Raw genomic sequence first — 19334 nt, 5'->3', positions numbered from 1 at the left:
TGCAGTGCTATAGCAGGCAACAACAATAATAGGTACAATCTATGGCTGTATCTATTACCAGCTGTTAGGATTTCTGGGAGTTGAAGGCCAACACATCTGGGAACCTACAGGTTGAGAACCACTGTAGTAAAGTGAGGTCACTTCCTTTTGTCTGGTTTTATCAGCAATAATAAAACCTTTTCAAACTTACCAGACCATCTCCCCCTTTTTACTACCATAGGCTATGCTACCCTCTATTTTAGATACCAACCCCCCTCCATAGTGCAAACCTGCAGTCTTATCTTCACCTGTGTTTCCTAGATCTCTGTAACTCAAGGTGATTGTCTTCTTTCTTGCATGGAAAGGTCACTTTCCCCTTTCTTCCCAAAAGGCTTTGGTGCACTTTATTTGAAAAGGAAGCATCACAAGGCTTCTCTCTGCCTCAAGATGCCTTCCCTTAGACACCAGAGTCAGCCATAGGGACTCTTCTATTAAAGTTGAGTACCGTATATTCCGGCATATGAGATGACTGGGCGTATAAGACGACCCCCAACTTTTCCAGTTAAAATATAGAGTTGGGTATATATTTGCCATATAAGACGACCCCTCTTCCAACGCACACCAAATAAATTTTTTTAAAGCATCAGATTTGATTTCAATATGGTAATTTTCCTATTACTGTCCCTCCTTCTCTGCCTCTCAGATCTCGCACATGCGCACCTGCAGCCTTCAGGAGCGAGATCTGAGAGGCAGAGGAGGAGGGACAGGAATAGGATACAAGGGCGGGCCAGACAGGTAAAAGAGGTGTGTTTGCCTGGGCCCAGAGCCACTCTATATCTTTTTTCCATACCCCGGGCACCCCGGACACCTGCAGCTTGCTCCACCCTTCACTTACACCTTCCCGGTGAGGCACCCCTTCACCTCACCATCGGGACCACATTAAGTCCACGAATCCTGATGAATGGATTTTCTTCTACCGTACTTGTACAGCGTCGCTCTTCATGCTTTCATACAGTCGCTGCATACAGTAGGGACGCGGCCACTGCCATTTTTGAGCTTCCCCCACCATATGCAGCAACCACAGATTCTCCAATCCGGATTGGAAGTTTCAGCACCCGCTCTATAAGACGACTCCCAGGGTATAAGATTACACCCGCATATAAGATGACTCCCATACATAAGGCTACTCCAGCGTATAAGATGACCCCCGATTTTTGAGAATATTTTCTTGGGTTAAAAAGTAGTCTTATACGCCAGAATATACGGTACCTTTCTTTTTGTCAGTCTGCTCTTTTATCCAAGATAAACAATGAAAGTGATGCTACCGAGGGTCCCGGGGATGGTGGGACGCGGAAGCCAAGGGCAAGTGCCAGTCTCTGACCTGCCATTCCCCCCCTCCCTCCTTTCCTTCCAGGGTGGAGCATGTCCGGATGCACGCCAAACACCGGGGCCACGAGGCTATGCACGCCGAGATGGTCCTGATCCTCATTGCCACGCTGGTGGTGGCCCAGCTCCTCCTGGTGCAGTGGAAGCAGCGGCACCCCCGCTCCTACAACGTAAGCTGGCCCCTAGGTATATATGTTTCCCCTCCCGCCCCCCAATAACCCCAAGAAGGGGATACTCACCTCGTATGAGCCCCGTTCCAACTGGACCCAGTAGACTTCCTGTCCCCGCAACCCTTCGGGAAGGCATTATTCCAGCGAGCTTAAAGCAAGCTATAATAAATCCGCTGTTGAAAAAACCACCAGGGCATGGGGTTACAACCTGTGTTGGACGGGGTCGCACTCCCCCTGAAGATGCAGGTTCGCAGCTTGGGTATGATCTTGGACTCATCACTGAGCCTGGAACCTCAGGTTTCAGCGGTGACTAGGGGAGCATTCGCACAGTTAAAACTTGTGCACCAGCTGCGCCCGTACCTTGGGAAGTCTGACTTGGCCACAGTAGTCCACGCTCTGGTTACATCCCGTATAGACTACTGCAACGCTCTCTATGTGGGGTTGCCTTTGAAGACTGCTCGGAAGCTTCAGATGGTCCAACGCTCGGCAGCCAGGATGCTAACAGGAGCGGCACTCAGGGAGCATACAACTCTTCTGTCGCGCCAGCTCCACTGGCTGCCAATTTGCTACCGGGCACAATTCAAAGTGCTGGCTTTAGCCTATAAAGCCCTAAACGGTTCTGGCCCGACTTACCTGTCCGAAAGCATCTCCTATGAACCAGCTAGGACATTAAGATCATCTGGGGAGGCCCTGCTCTGGGTCCCGCCGGCATCACAAGCATGCCTGGCGGGGACGAGAGACAGGGCCTTCTCAGTGGTGGCTCCTCGGCTGTGGAACGCCCTTCCTACAGATATCAGATCGGCCCCTTCCTTATTGGCATTTTGGAGGAAAGTGAAGACCTGGTTGTTCAAACAGGCATTCGATTAGGCAGTGTAATTGATTACAGGAACACGGAATAACGGATGATGACATTGGATTCTGGTTCTATTGACGACACGCGAAAGATTTGTCATATTGATGTTTAATTGTTGTTATGCTATTTTTTTGAAATGTTCCAACGGTTTTGAAATTGCTGCTGTTAAGCGCTTTGAGTCGGCTAAGGGCTGAGAAAAGCGGTATTTAAATGAAGTAAATAAATAAATAAACCTTGCATTGGGTTTTACAGTGCGTGGGCAAATCTACGCTGTAGAATGAATGCAACTTGATACCACTGCCCTGGCTCGATAATAATAACAATAAATTTTATTTCTTACCTGCTGTTCCTCGAGACAAGGTTCAAAATAGTGAAAAACATACAATTATAAAACTTTATGCAAAATGCACACATTAAAGCGTATTCATGAATACATTTAACTGTTGGAATTCGTGTATTTTTAATGTTGTAAGCTGCTTTGAGTCTGCAATGCGGAGAAAGGCGGGGTAGAAATACTTTAAATACATCCATACATCCATAACATTCCTTACGCGCCTCTCCTCACAGCTTGAGACAAGTTACAACATTGTGTTTTATATTGATTGCATGTGTTATTATTTTTTTATTCCATTCTATGTGTTATTCTATAACACATATTCCATATTCCATTCTATAATAATTGTATTATCTATATTGTGAGATGCCCCAAGTCCCTTGGGGAGAGGGGGCGGGATATAAATAAAGATGATGATGATGATGATTACTATTATTACTATTATTATTAAAACACATAATTATTTAAAACTCTCTATAAAATTTATTTATTTATTTATTTATTTGGTTTACTTTTACCCTGCCCTTCTCACCCCAAAGAGGACTCAGGGCGGCTTACACATCCAAAGCACAATTCGATGCCCGTAACATACCACAGCAATAAAACAAAACACAATTTAACAATCAACAGCAATACATTACATCTATACCCGTTAAAACCAATAAAACCAATAAAAATTACATACAAACCGATACAAACCAATTACTCCTTATTGCCGGTCAATGTTCGCTATCTCATAGTTCGGAGTTTCCTTCCACATTTATCCGTCTTGCCGGTCCTGTTTGTCTGGTTGTCCTTACCTAGTTAGCAGATTGCCCGAAGGCCTGGTCCCACAACCACGTCTTTACCTTCCTCCTGAAAGACATGAGTGATGTCGACGCCCTGATATCCACTGGGAGTGAGTTCCACAGGTGAGGGGCCACCACTGAGAAGGCCCTGCTCCTTGTCCCCACCAGCCTTGCTTGGGAAAGCGGTGGGGTTGAGAGCAGGGCCCCCTCAGATTATCTTAAATTCCGTGGTGGGACGTAGAGGGAGATACGTTCGGACAGATACGCTGGACCAGAACCGTTCAGGGTTTTGTAGGTCAAAACCAGCACCTTGAATTGGGCTCGGAACTGAACCGGCAGCCAGTGGAGCTGACACAGCAGAGGGGTGGTGTGCTCTCTGTATGTCGCTGCGGTGAGCAGCCAGGCTGCCGCTCGCTGAACCAGTTGAAGTTTCCGAACCGTCTTCAAGGGCAACCCCACATAGAGTGCGTTGCAGTAGTCTATTCGGGATGTAACAAGAGCGTGGACCACTGTGGCCAGATCAGACTTCCCAAGGTACGGGCGCAACTGGTGCACAAGTTTTAATTGCGCAAAAGCTCTCCCGGCCACCTCTGAGACCTGGGGTTCCAAGCTCAGCAATGAGTCCAGGATCACTCCCAAGCTGCGAACCTGTGCCTTCAGGGGGAATGTAACCCCGTCTAACACAGGCTGTAACCCTATGCCCTGTTGGGCCTTGCGACTAACCAGTAGGACCTCTGTCTTGTCTGGATTCAATTTCAATTTGGTAGCCCTCATCCAGTCCAACACAGCAGCTAAACATCGATTCAAGGTCTGGACAGCCTCCTTGGTGACAGGTGGAAAGGAGTGACCAATCTGGACATCATCTGCGTAGAGATAAAATGCGCATATTAAAACATATTTCTATGAAACACATTTATTAAAATACACAGAACAAATATTAAAACACAGTAAGCACAGGACATGGGTTTAAAATACGTAGTTTTTATTATTTTTATTTATTTATTTATTTATTTATTTAGAGCTTTTATAACCCGGTCTTCTCAACCTCCGAAGAGGGACTCAGGCCGGCTAACAGTGGAAAATTCATACACACATAGAATAAACATAATAGCATCATAATACATTAATACAAAAATACATTAAAATACAGATCATACATAGTTAAAAATGGACTGGGTCTGTTTGCCGGAAGAGAGATGTCTTCATAGAATCTGAGAATAATAGAGTTGGAAGAGACTGCATGGGCCATCTAGTCCAACCCCCTTTTTCTGCCATGCAGGAAAAGGACCATCAAAACATCCCTGACAGATGGCCATCCAGCCCCTGTTTCAAAGCCTCCAAAGAAGGCTTTAACATACTTCAGTTGCATCTTAAATTCCAACAGCTTGTTTAGCTGCTGTGGGATCTCTTCCTTTGGCAGGTGCTTCCACACGCATCTTTTTGGGGCGGCCGATGAAATGGGGGTCCTCTGGGTGATGGTTGCCAGTCGGATTCTGATTGCTTGGAGTACATGCAAAACCCAGAGGACCTAATTGCCCAAAGAGGCCATGCATCATGTGGGAAATGGCCATCCTGTAAGGAACTTGGATCCAAACCATGGAGGGCAGGAATCCTCAAACTGCAGTCCTCCAACTCCCAGAATCCCTGGCCATTGAACAAGCTGGCAATAGGGGCTTCTGTGAGTTGGAGGCCCAAACAGCTGGAGGGCCACAGTTTCAGGATCCCTGATATAGGGCTTTAAAGGTCAAAACCAACACTTTAAAGGTCAAAACCAACACAATCAAGTTTGCAGACGACACCAAATTGGGAGGGATAGCCAATAGTCCAGAGGACAGGAGCAGGATTTAAAACGATCTTGACAGATTAGAGAGATGATGGGCCAAAACTAACACAATGAAGTTCAACAGTGACAAATGCAAGATACTCCACTTTGGCAGAAAAAATGAAATGCAAAGATACAGAATGGGTGACGCCTGGCTCAAGAGCAGTACGTGTGGAAAAGATCTTGGAATCCTCGTGGACAACAAGTTAAACATGAGCCAACAATGTGATGTGGCGGCAAAAAAAGCCAATGGGATTTTGGCCTGCATCAATAGGAGCATAGTGTCTAGATCTAAGGAAGTAATGCTACCCCTCTATTCTGCTTTGGTTAGACCACACCTGGAATATTGTGTCCAATTCTGGGCACCACAATTCAAGAGAGAGATTGACAAGCTGGAATGTGTCCAGAGGAGGGCGACTAGAATGATCAAGGGTCTGGAGAACAAGCCCTATGAGGAGCGGCTTAGGGAACTGGGCATGTTTAGCCTGAAGAAGAGAAGGCTGAGAGGAGATATGATAGCCATGTATAAATATGTGAGAGGAAGCCACAGGGAGGAGGAGGGAGCAAGCTTGTTTTCTGCTTCCTTGGAGACTAGGACGCAAGGGAACAATGGCTTCAAACTACAAGAGAGGAGATTCCATCTGAACATGAGGAAGAACTGTCTGATTGTGAGAGCCGTTCAGCAGTGGAACTCTCTGCCCTGGAGTGTAGTGGAGGCTCCTTCTTTGGAAGCTTTTAAGCAGAGGCTGGATGGCCATCTGACAGGAGTGATTTGAATGCAATATTCCTGCTTCTTGGCAGAATGGGGTTGGACTGGATGGCCCATGAGGTCTCTTCCAACTCTTTGATTCTATGATTCTATGATTCTACTTTGTACGTTGCACGGAAACTAATTGGCAGCCAGTGGAGTGACTGTAATATAGGTGCAAAATGCTCACTCTTGGATGTTCATGTCACCAATCTGGCTGCTGTGTTTTTAACTACAGCCAGTTCCCGAGTTACAAATGTCCAACCTACAAACAACAAGATTAAGATCTTCTGGGAAGACTCAGGGCGGCAAACATGAGGCCGAGCCCCAAAATAATACAACAAAATAACATACAAAACAATAGAAAATTAAACACAACAAAATACATAATGCAACAAAATAAACTAGACAATGCAAAATAACATAATGAAATCAGTCACAAAGGGTGGGCCAAATGTGCAAGATAAAATGTTAGAAACATTAAAACCCTGGGTGGGATAGGAAATAGAAAAGGTGTATTTGTAAAGGAGGAGCCCGAGACGGGGGAGCAGTGGGGTTTGGGCTTCATTAGGGGTAGGGGAAAGTGCATCATGTAAACAAACTGTAGATGGAAACTAACAAAAATGGGTTGGATGGTCACTCTCCGAAGGCACAGAAAATTTGGACAATTTTCTGTTCCTGGTTCGAAAGTGTTCTTTCCTGTTTAATTGTGTGGTCCTGACTTTGAAAATAGTTGTTCTACTCCAGAAACTTTGTTTATATGATTGCTAAATTGGTAGATATGCACTAAAGAAGGAGGTGAAAAACCTAAGGAACTATGGGGTGCAGCAACAGCAGCAGTGGTGATTGCCCTCTGCATGACCCTGGGTCCATCCCACACACACACACATACACACCTTGACCTTTGGCCTTCTGTTGCAGATGGTGACCCTCTTCCAGATGTGGGTCGTTCCCCTTTACTTCACAGTGAAGCTGCACTGGTGGCGGTTCCTGGGGATCTGGGTCTTCTTCTCCGCCGTGACGGCCTTCGTTACCTTCAGGGCCACCAGGAAGCCCCTCCTCCAGACAACGCCCAGGTGAGCCGATGCACCAGCTTCCATGACTCCATAGCATTGATCCAGGGCATTTAAAGTGCAAAGAAACCGGGATGTGGCGCAGCTAGTTGGGAGTCAGCGGCATTAAAATCACTACTGACTGAAAGGTCATGAGTTCGAAACCAGCCCGGGTCAGAGTAAGCTCCCGACCATTTGTCTAGCTTGCTGTCAACCTTTGCAGCCCGAAAGACAGTTGCATCTGTCAAGTAGGAAATTTAGATGCTGCTTATGTGGGGAGGCTAATTTAACTAATTTACGACGCCATAAAACTCCAGCAGCGTGCAAAAGAATGAGGAAGTACTCCATCGATGTCACAAGTGGATGGTTAGAAGGGCGGGATATAAATACTGTAAATAAATTATAAATTATTGTACAGCAGGCCTGGGCAAACTTGGGCCCTCCAGGTGTTTTGGACTTCAACTCCCACAATTCCTAACAGCCTACCGGCTGTTAGGAATTGTGGGAGTTGAAGTCCAAAACACCTGGAGGGCCCAAGTTTGCCCAGGCCTGTTCTACAGCATAGATGCACTCCAAGTTTTTCCTTTCTGTTGCTGGAAGCTTTGGAGTTCTAACACTTTTATTTTTCAGGTTTAGGGTTCCAGGGTGTTGAAAATAGCCTAGTTTTCCCAGCACATGCTAAATAATGATTTTTTTTCCTGCTACACATATATTTAGCAATGTGGCACACAGACCCTTTGTGACCCAAAAACAAAACCCAACTCTTTGAGGCCCAGCGCAGATAGAAAGTAAGGGAAGGAAACAGATTGGCTGATGTGAGGTGAAGTGGTCCTCTGGTGCCACTAGGAAAGAAAGAGAGGGAAATAGGTGCTAATGAGTGAGATGTATATGAGGGGAAGAGACAGGGAAAGGAAGGAAGGAAGGAAGGAAGGAGAAGGACAAGAAAGGAAGGGAGAAGGAAGAAATTGGGGAAGGGAAAAGAAGAAGAGAAAGAAATAGGAAGAGAATGGAAAGTGGGAAGGAAAAAAAGAGAAAGGAGGAGGAAAAAATGGAAGAAGGAAGGGAGGGAAAGAAGGGAACAGGAAGGAAGGAAAGAGAAGGACAAGAAAGGAAGGGAGAAGGAAGAAATTGGGGAAAGGAGGAGAAGAAAAGGAAATAGGAAGAGAACGAAAAGCGGGAAGGAAAGGAAGAGAAAGAAGGGAGGAGGAAAAAATGGAAGAAGGGAAGGAAGGAGAAGGACAAGAAAGGAAGGGAGAAGGAAGAAATTGGGGAAGGGAGAAGAAGAAGGGAAAGAAATAGGAAGAGAATGGAAAGCGGGAAGGAAAAAAAGAGAAAGAAGGGAGGAGAAAAAAAATGGAAGAAGGAAGGGAGGGAAAGAAGGGAAGAGGAAGGAAGGAGTAGGACAAGAAAGGAAGGGAGAAAGAAGAAATTGGGGAAAGGAGAAGAAGAGAAGGAAATAGGAAGAGAACAAAAAGCGGGAAGGAAAGAAAGAGAAAGAAGGGAGGAGGAAAAAAATGGAAGAAGGGAAGGAAGGAAGGAAGGAAGGAAGGAAGGAAGGAAGGAAGGAAGGAAGGAAGGAAGGAAGAGGACAAGAAAGGAAGGGAGGAGGAAGAAATTGGGGAAGGGAGAAGAAGAAGAGAAGGAAATAGGAAGAGAATGGAAAGCGGGAAGGAAAAAAAGAGAAAGAAGGAAGGAGGAAAAAATGGAAGAAGGGAGGGAAAGAAAGGAAGAGGGAGGGAGGAAAGAAGGAAGGAAGGAAGGAAGGAGAAGGAAAAGGACAAGAAAGGAAGGGAGAAGTAAGGAATTGGAGAAAGGAGGAGAAGAGAAGGTAATAGGAAGAGAATAGAAGGTGGGAAGGAAAAAAGAGAAGGGAGGAGAAAAAATGGAAGAGGGAAGGGAGGGAAAGAAGGGAAGAGGGAGGGAGGGAGGGAGGGAGGGAGGGAGGGAGGGAGGGAGGGAGGGAGGAAGGAAGGAAGGAAGGAAGGAAGGAAGGAAGGAAGGAAAAGAGGAGGCGTTTGAGGGAAAGCAAGGGAAGAAGTAAAGAAAGGAGATGGAGAGGAAGAAGGTGTATGAGGAAAAGGGAAGAAAGAACCACAAAGAAAATGCAAACATAAGCAACACCAGGAATATATGCTAGTAATAAATACTGTTGTTGTTATTGTTATTTAATAGCTGGGCCTTGTGTGTGGTTTTTGCTCTCTTTCCTGGCATCTAGGTTGGTTTACAAGTGGTTTCTGTTGATATACAAGATCAGCTACGCTACGGGGATCGTGGGCTACATGGCCGTCATGTTCACGCTCTTCGGGCTTAACTTATTATTCAGGTGAGGGAGATATGTCTCTAGTTGTCAATGTTGCTAGAGCTCTCGTTTATTCTATTTCTTTACTAAATTTATACCCTGCCTTGTTGTTTGGGCTTGGCCTCATGTAAGCCGCCCTGAGTCCCCAACAGAGAGAGAGTGGCAGGGTATAAATAAAGATTATTATTATTATTATTTCTCTATTAAACGGTTTGGACTCGGCCTATCTCCGCGATCACATCTCTATGAACCGACACAAACTTTAAGATCTTCCAGGGAGGCCCTCCTTTCGCTCCCACCACTGTCACAAGCATGGTTGGTGGGGATGAGAGAGAGGGCCTTCTCGGTGGTGTTTTGTTCATTTTCATGATTTCCTCCTTTCTGTTGAAATTGTCCACATGCTTGTGTATTTCAGTGGTTTCTCTGTGTGGTCTGACACAACCACCATGTCAGAGTTCTTTGTCCCATCCTGGCCATTCCACAGATATATAAACCCACTTTCCTAGTTCCAGCAGACCTCACTACCTCTGAGGATGCTTGCCATAGATGCAGGCGAAACGTCAGGAGAGAATGCCTCTAGATCCCAAAAAAACCTACAACAACCCATTTGCTGTTTTCAGGGATTTCTTGCTGAAAGAAACAAGGCTAAATGGATGACTTGTTGATATCTACCTGGTGGTAAATGTGCATCTGTGTATTTCTCCCAAATTGGTAGAATCAAGCCGGAAGACGGCATGGATTTCGGGATCTCTCTCCTCTTCTATGGCCTCTATTACGGGGTGCTGGAGCGGGACTTTGCGGAAATGTGTGCGGATTACATGGCGTCCACCATCGGGGTAAGAGATCCCTCAGGGGAAGCTACAAACAGTCTGGTATGCCCTAAGTAAAAGTTTGGCCTTCCCTTGTCTCCCCAATAGTCCCAGAATTTCATCGTGGGCCCAGGAACTGCCTTCCATGATCTTACAATGCTGCATGTTCCATATAGGTATTTTCTAGTCCTTCCAGTGCAACTCTCTGGTAATCTTTTACAGCTCATTGAGATTATTTTTATTTGTCGTGTCAGGGCAACCAGACATTTGTATTACATTTCTAACAGAACAAAACAAACAAACAAACAGACAAAACACAAAATTTGCAAGCTTGGTAGTTGATTAAATGTCCTTTGACAAGTATCTGGCCACTTGGAGTGCCTCTGGTGTTGCCGCAAGAAGGTCCTCCCTTGTGCATGTGGCAGGGCTCAGGGTGCATTGCAGCAGGTGGTCTCTGGTTTGCTATTCTCCACACTCGCATGTCATGGATTCTGCTTTGTAGCCCCATTTCTTGAGGTTGGCTCTGCATCTTGTGGTGCCAGAGCGCAGTTTGTTCAGCGCCTTCCAAGTTGCCCAGTTTTCTGCGTGCCCAGGAAGGAGTCTCTTATTTGGTATCAGCCATAGATTGAGGTTTTGGGTTTGAGCCTGCCATTTTTGGACTCTCGCTTGCTGAGGTGCTCCAACGAGTGTCTCTATCGATATTAGAAAACTATTTCTTGATTTGAGTCGTTGACGTGCTGGCTGATACCCAAACAGGGGATGAGCTGGAGATGTCTCTGCCTTGACCATTTCACTATTGGCTGCTACTTCCCAGCGGATGTCAGGTGGTGCAATACCGGCTAAGCAGTGTAATTTCTCCAGTGGTGTAGGGTGCAAACACCCCGTGATAATGAGGCATTTCACATTAAGAGCCACATCCACTGTTTTAGCGTGGTGAGATGTGTTCCACACTGGGCATGCAGACTCAGCAGCAGAGTAGCATAGCGCAAGGGCAGATGTCTTCACTGTGTCTGGTTGTGATCCCCAGGTTTTGCCAGTCAGCTTTCGTATTATGTTGTTTCTAGCACCCACTTGGTTCTAATGGCTTGTTATTGTTGTTGTTGTTGTTGTTGTTGTTGTTGTTATTAAGCAAATCTATAACATCACCTATTAAAACAGAGTTAAAATCGAACCAAGAATTTATTATTGTCCGAAATCTAACCAAAGTAAAGATAAATGTTTCCCTTGTGTATTTATTCCTTCTTGACCTCCTCCGCAGTTCTACAGTTCGACAGGGATGCCCACCAAGCACCTCTCGGACAGCGTCTGTGCCGTCTGCGGGCAGCAGATCTTCGTCGAAGTCAACGAAGAAGGCATCATCGAGAACACCTACCGGCTTTCCTGCAACCATGTGTATCCTTTGCTCCCTCCTTTGGGGAGAGCAGCCTCGGCGGTGGTTAATTGATGGTTTGTTTGGTTGATAGATTGAACATTTTAAACTAGGTCCACCGGGGGAGGGGGACAACAGCCTTGCGAACACTACTTTACCCATAATGTCTGGGAATCGCCAGAAGGCTAAACGGAGGGCTGCACAAACACAACAAGGACCAAGTACCAAAAGCACAATAATCCCAATTAAACAGCTCAAGGGAAGATCTCAGGGGCTCACATGTCTTTACACTAATGCACAGAGCATGGGAAATAAACAAGACGAACTCCAACTTCTAGCACTACACCACAAATATGATATCATAGGGATCACTGAAACCTGGTGGGATGACTCCTATCGCTGGAATGTAGATATCGAGGGGTATAACCTCTTTCACAGAAACCGAACAAAGGGGAGAGGAGGCGGAGTAGCCTTATATGTCAAAAACTCTTATGCTGCAGAAGAAATTCAAGACAGCAATCTGGGAAACCAGCTTGAAATCATCTGGATAAGAATCAAGGGAACTGGGACTCAAAAAGATGTCGTTGTAGGCGTCTACTACAGACCCCCAAGCCAGGAGGAAGAACTTGATGAAGTCTTCTGCCAACAGTTGACCAAACAGGCACAGAGAAGAGATGTAGTAGTCATGGGCGATTTCAACTATCCCGATATTTGCTGGAAAACAAACTCGGCCAAGAGTACAAGGTCCAACAAATTCCTCGCTTGCCTTGCAGACAATTTCATGGTCCAGAAGGTAGAAGAGGCAACAAGGGGATTGGCTACTCTTGATCTGATCCTAACAAATGCGGAGGACCTGATCGATGCGGTCGAAGTGGTAGAATCCTTAGGGGCAAGTGACCATGTGCTCCTGCAATTTGAGGTACAAAGGAAGGCCGAAACTAAGACAAGTCAAACCCGCATTTTGGACTTTAGGAGAGCTGATTTCCAAAAAATGAAGGAAACGCTGAGCAGCATTCCGTGGACACAGATACTAAAAGACAAGGGAGCTACGGATGGATGGGAATTTCTCAAGAGTGAAATACTCAAGGCGCAATTGCAAACCGTGCCAACAAAGAGAAAAAATAGGACAAGTGCAAAGAAGCCAGAATGGATGTCCAAAGAACTTCTAACTGTGCTAAGACACAAAAGAGACATGCACAAGAAGTGGAAAAAGGGAGAAATCACCAAAGAAGAATTCAAACAAATAGCCAACACCTGTAGGGAAAAGGTCCGCAAGGCTAAAGCAAAAAACGAGCTCAGACTTGCCAGGGACATTAAAAACAATAAAAAGGGCTTCTATTCTTATGTCAGTAGAAAAAGGAAAAACAAGGAGGCGATAGGACCTCTTCGAGGAGAAGATGGGGCAATGCTGACAGGGGACAGGGAAAAGGTAGAACTACTTAATGCCTTCTTTGCCTCGGTCTTCTCACAAAAAGAGAGTCTTCAACCTCAGCAAGATGGAGTGGATGAGGGATTGGAGGACATCCAACCCCAAATTGGGAAAGAAGTCGTCCAGGAATACCTGGCCGCTCTTAATGAGTTCAAGTCCCCAGGGCCAGATCAACTACACCCCAGAGTATTGAAGGAACTAGCGGAAGTCATTTCGGAACCATTGGCAACCATCTTTGAGAGTTCTTGGAGAACGGGAGAAGTTCCAGCAGATTGGAGGAGGGCCAATGTGGTCCCAATCTTCAAGAAGGGAAAAAAGGATGACCCAAACAACTACCGTCCGGTCAGCCTCACGTCGATACCGGGCAAGATTCTGGAAAAGATTGTTAAGGAAGTGGTCTGCAAACACTTAGAAACAAATGCAGTCATCGCTAATAGTCAACATGGATTTATCAAAAACAAGTCATGCCAGACTAATCTGATCTCTTTCTTCGATAGAGCTACAAGCTGGGTAGATGCGGGGAATGCCGTGGATGTAGCGTACCTGGATTTCAGTAAGGCCTTCGACAAGGTCCCCCATGACCTTCTGGCAAGGAAACTAGTCCAATGTGGGCGAGCAAAACTACGGTGAGGTGGATCTGTAACTGGTTAAGTGGACGAACACAGAGAGTGCTCACTAATGCTTCCTCTTCATCTTGGAAAGAAGTGACAAGTGGAGTGCCGCAGGGTTCCGTCCTGGGCCCGGTCCTGTTCAACATCTTTATTAATGACTTAGATGAAGGGCTAGAAGGCATGATCATCAAGTTTGCAGACGACACCAAATTGGGAGGGATAGCCAATAGTCCAGAGGACAGGATCAGGATTCAAAACGATCTTGACAGATTAGAGAGATGGGCCAAAACTAACAAAATGAAGTTCAACAGTGACAAATGCAAGATACTCCACTTTGGCAGAAAAAATGAAATGCAAAGATACAGAATGGGGGACAATGCCTGGCTCGAGAGCAGGACGTGTGAAAAAGATCTTGGAGTCCTTGTGGACAACAAGTTAAACATGAGCCAACAATGTGATGTGGCGGCAAAAAAGCCAAAGGGATTTTGGCCTACATCAATAGGAGCATAGTGTCTAGATCTAAGGAAGTAATGCTACCCCTCTATTCTGCTTTGGTTAGACCACATCTGGAATATTGTGTCCAATTCTGGGCACCACAATTCAAGAGAGATATTGACAAGCTGGAATGTGTCCAGAGGAGGGCCACTGAAATGATGAAAGGTCTGAGGACCATGAATCCCTCGGAGGAGCATCTTAAAGAGCTGGGTTTCTTTAGTCTCAGAAGACAAGGTTGAGAGCAGACATGAGAGCCATGTTTCTATAGGACTAGGGCTGAATGGAGCCATGATAGGAGAAGAGATTCCACCTGAACATTAGGAAGAACTCCCTTACCATAAGGAGAGCTGTTCAACAGTGGAACTCTCTGCTTCGGAGACTGCTGGCAGCTCCTTCATTGGGAGTTTTTAAACAGAGGCTGAATGGTCATCTTTTGAGGCTGCTTAGATTGTGCTTTTCCTGCAGAGTACAACGATGTTGGACTATGATTTGTTGATTGACTAATTGATTGCTTCATTGGAGTCTGCATCCCACAAGATTTCTTTGGTTGGTTGATTGATTGATTGAGTTGTTGTAGGTTTTTTCGGCTAATCAAGGTGGTCGGTTGAAACATTCACACCTAGCTCCGACAAACAAGAGTCCTTTGTCCCACCCTGGTCATTCCACAGATATATAAACCCATTTTCCTATTTCCAACAAACCTCACTACCTCTGTGGATGCTTGCCGTAGATGCAGGCGAAATGTCAGGAGAGAATGCCTCTAGAACATGGCCATATAGACCAAAAGAACCTACAACAACCCAGTGGTTCCAGCCATGAAAGTCTTCGACAATAGATTGATTGATTGGAGTTTACAAGATGAGGTTCAATGTTTATTCTCTCCTTAAGTTGCATCAATGGAGTCTGATAGTAATGGGTGCATCTGCACTGTAGAGTTAAAGCAGTTTCACACCACTTTATTGATCTGGCTCCATGCTTTGGTGCTCTGAGAGGTGTAGTTTCACAAAGGCTTCTGTACATGTCACGACTCCCTGCAAACGCATTCAGAGCTCTCTTTTTGCAGGAAGAAGCACTCTGCAGAGCGTCTGATTGCCTGACTAAGAACACGGCCTTTCGGGGTTTCCGATCCCCGTTTCTCTGACGCAGCCCAACTTGTGGCTTTGGCATGTGCGCGGAGAGGCAAAACCAACATGTCGAATTGCTGACTTCTCTTTTTCCTTCGGGCTGAAATGCCACAGGTTGTGATTAACGCTAACTTGGCTCCAGCTTGGCTGAATGGGTCTAAGTGAATGGGTTCCCTGCCATTCAGACCTTTTTGCAAAGACTCTGTGCCTTTGATGTCTTCTTCCAGCTACTGGTTGAAGAAGGGAAAAGGAAAGGGCCTGAGGCTGTTAGGAATTGTGGGAGTTGGAGTCCAAAACACCTGGAGGACCCAAGTTTTCCCATGTCTGATTAGACCCTACTTTAACTACTGTGGCTCAATGTTATAGGGTCCTGGGATCTGTAGTTTTGCAGGGTCCTCTCTACCAAAGAGTGCTAGTTCCGCTCCTAACTATAACTCCCAGTGTATTGTCAAAGGCTTTCATGGCTGGAATCACTGGGTTGTTGTAGGTTTTTCCGGGCTATATGGCCATGTTCTAAAGGCATTTTCTCCTGACGTTTCAGCTGCATCTATGGTACTTACTTACTTACTTACTTAGGCAATCCCTCATTGGACGAGTAAGATGGTCTTCCATGATGGGTTTCCTTGTGGATTCGTAGGTGGCTGTGGAGCCCTATTCTTGACCCACATCTTCTCCCACAGTGAAGGCATTGGTTTCCAGGTGGAAGGCAGTCCCGGTTGGAGTTGGCTTGACACGCCTTCCTCTTGGCACGTTTCTATCTTTCGCCCTCCACTCGTGCCTCCTTGAATTCTACAGCACTGCTGGTCACAGCTGACCTCCAGCTGGAGCGCTCAAGAGCCAGGGCTTCCCAGTTCTCAGTGTCTATGCCAGAGTTTTTAAGGTTGGCTTTGAGCCCATCTTTAAATCTCTTTTCCTGTCCACCAACGTTCTGTTTTCCGTTCTTGAGTTCAGAGTAGAGCAACTGCTTTGGGAGCCGGTGGTCAGGCATCCGGACAACGTGGCCGGCCCTGCAGAGTTGATGGCAGAGGACCATTGCTTCAGTGCTGGTGGTCTTTGCTTCTTCCAGCATGCTGACATTTGTCCGCTTGTCTTCCCAAGAGATTTGCAGGATTTTCCGGAGGCAGCGCTGATGGAATCGTTCCAGGATTTGCATGTGACGTCTGTAGACAGTCCACGTTTCGCAGGCATGGAGCAGGGTTGGGTGGGGAATAGCTTTGTACACAAGCCCCTTGGTCTCCCTATGGATGTCCCGGTCCTCAAATACTCTCTGCCTCATTCGGAAAAATGCTGCACTCGCAGAGTTCAGGCGGTGTTGTATTTCGGTGTCAATGTTGACTTTGGTGGAGAGGTGGCTGCCAAGGGAGTGGAAATGGTCAACATTTTCTAATGTTACGCCATTAAGCTGTATCTCTGGCATTGGAGAGGGGACGGCTGGTGACTGCTGGAAGAGCACTTTGCTTTTCTCGATGTTCAGTGACAGGCCAAGTTTCGTGTATGCTTCTGCGAAGGTGTTTAGAGTGGCTTGTAGATCTTTTTCTGAATGCGCACAGACGACATTGTCATCAGCATACTGGAGTTCTATAACAGATGTTGTTATGACCTTGGTTTTGGCTTTCAGTGTGCTGAGGTTCTGGTTTCGGCTGTTGCTTTTGGCGTTTGTGGAATTGTTGTTTTTGTATAACTCCCAGGATTCTATAGCATTGAGACACAGCAATTAAAGTGGTGTCAAAGTGCATTCATTCTGCAATGTAGATGTAAGATGTACCCTTCGTCTTACTTCGTCACATTGCCACATCACACTGTTGACTCATCTCCAGTTTGTGTTCCACCACGTCTCCTTTGAGGAACCATCACAAAGGCCAATGACAGCCATTGGGTGTGTGGACACCTTGTGACTGCGGTGGTCACTCTCTAGTCATGGCTGGGATCTACACACACTTTCCCCACCTCGTTTTCTCAGCAGCGTGACCCCTCTCCGCCCCATGAGTTGTTTCTTGCAGTGTGGGTTTTCCTGGAAGAAGTGGGGTGGGGGGAGCCTTGAACAATTTCCAGTGCTCTTAATTAATGCTACCCTACTTTGCACATTTCGTCCAAGTACAGTTGTCCCTCCACTCTTGCAGACTGGCTGCTTCACATATTTGATTACAGTGTTCCCACACTTATTGCTGGTGTTACCTTCCAAGGACACCCGCAAAAAGTGAAAATCCGGGAAGTAGGAACGCTATATATGTATTGTCGAAGGCTTTCATGGCCGGAATCACTGAGTTGTTGTAGGTTTTTTCGGGCTATATGGCCATGGTCTAGAGGCATTCTCTCCTGACGTTTCGCCTGCATCTATGGCAAGCATCCTCAGAGGTAGTGCGGTCTGTTGGAACTAGGAAAAGGGGTTTATATATCTGTGGAATGACCAGGGTGGGACAAAGGACTCTTGTCTGCTGGAGCTAGGTGTGAATGTTTCAACTGACCACCTTGATTAGCATATAAATGCCTGACAGTGCCTGGAGCAAACTTTTGTTGAGAAGTGATTAGATTGATTTTGTCATTTGGGAGTTGTAGTCGCTGGGATTTGTAGTTCACTTACAACCAAAGAGCAGTCTGAACTCCACCAATGATGGAATTGAATCAACCTTGGCACACAGAACTCCCATGACTAACAAAAACTACTGGAAGGGTTTGGTGGGCATTGACCTTGAGTTTTGGAGTTATAGTTCACCCAAGTCCAGAGATCCTGTGGACTCAAAGAATGATGGATCTGGACCAAACTTGGCCCAAATACTCAATATATCCACATTTGAACACCGATGGAGTTTTTTTGAAAATAGACCTTGACATTTGGGAGTTGTAATTGCTGGGATTTATAGTTCACCTACAATCAAAGAGCATTGTGAATCCCATGAATGATAGAATTGGGCCAAACTTCCCACACAGAACCCCCATAACCAACAGAAAATCCTGTATTTTCTGATGGTCTTTTGCAACTCCTCTGACACCCCCTCGTGACCCTCCCAAGGGTCTCGACCCCCAGGTTGAGAAACACTGATTTAAAGGCACCACACACCTTTTTTGTTTGCTATCTCTGCTTTGCTTTGCAATCTCTCTTGATTGGCTGCCTCTCTTCCTAGGGGGAAGAGGTACAATCCATCGCTGCCAGGAGAAGGGATTCGAAGGCCACTATTGGCAATGGCAACCATTCATAAACTGGGAGGCAAAAACCCGCAAAACAGCAAGTCCGCGAGAAGCGAACTGCGAAGTAGCGAGGGAACACTGTATAACGTTTTCTCTGGGACTATCTAGGTCAGGCATGGGCAAACTTGGACCCTCCCTCCAGGTAGGCTGTTAGGAATTGTGGGAGTTGAAGTCCAAAACACCTGGAGGAGGGATGAAGTTTGCTCAAAAGTGGAAAATATTAAGTCAATTTCCTTAACTTCTGGCGTCCTCTCAGCTTCCATGAGTTCTGCATCCGGGGCTGGTGCATCGTGGGGAAGAAGCAGACCTGCCCCTACTGCAAGGAGAAGGTGGACCTCAAGCGGATGTTCAGCAACCCGTATCCTTGGCTTGGCTTGGCTGGGGACAGAGCCGGGGTTTGGGGGTTTAAACCAAAGTCCAGGAAGGTTCCCATCATCAGAACCAGGACAGAGAGGGAACCCTGGTCTGGAAGTCTAGCAGCTGACCACTGGCATCCAAAAGTGCCTTGTGGTTGTAGTAGGTATATTGGCCAGCTGTCCATCCATAGATAGATACCTTCACTAACTGACTGTTGGGAAGCCACCCAGAAGGCCCTGTCTCGTCCCCCCTCTAGCCATTGCCTTGAAGGCAACAAGAGGGAAAGAAGGGCCTGATGGATGGATGGATGGATGGATAGATAGATAGATAGATAGACAGACAGACAGACAGACAGATAGCTGGGTGGGTAGGTGGACAGACGGACGGACGGACGGACAGACAGACAGACAGATAGATAGATAGATAGATAGATAGATCGGTGGGTGGGTGGATGGACGGACGGATAGATGGACAGACAGACAGACAAATGGACTGGTGGATGGATGGATAGGTAGGTAGGTAG

General features: G+C 46.3%; 1 protein-coding gene across 2 annotated transcripts in view; it reads left to right on the top strand.

Moving 5' to 3' along the window:
• RNF121 (ring finger protein 121) overlaps positions 1–19334 on the top strand; it is a 40502-nt gene that overhangs the window by 16585 nt on the left and 4583 nt on the right. The window contains exons 3-8 of one of the 2 annotated variants that reach the window (XM_060771296.2): positions 1394–1535; positions 7002–7156; positions 9348–9455; positions 10147–10267; positions 11499–11632; positions 18711–18812. In XM_060771296.2, the coding sequence (XP_060627279.2) occupies positions 1394–1535; positions 7002–7156; positions 9348–9455; positions 10147–10267; positions 11499–11632; positions 18711–18812 (762 nt within the window). Of the gene's footprint in view, positions 1–1393; positions 1536–7001; positions 7157–9347; positions 9456–10146; positions 10268–11498; positions 11633–18710; positions 18813–19334 lie in introns of those variants that run through there. The other variant, XM_067466437.1, reaches the window with a different exon arrangement.

The sequence above is a fragment of the Anolis sagrei genome, chromosome 3 (assembly GCF_037176765.1).
Source record: "Anolis sagrei isolate rAnoSag1 chromosome 3, rAnoSag1.mat, whole genome shotgun sequence".
NCBI classification, from domain to species: Eukaryota; Metazoa; Chordata; class Lepidosauria; order Squamata; family Dactyloidae; genus Anolis; species Anolis sagrei.
The sequence above is the reverse complement of the archived record's forward strand: the minus strand, read 5'-3'. Positions and strand labels throughout refer to the sequence as shown.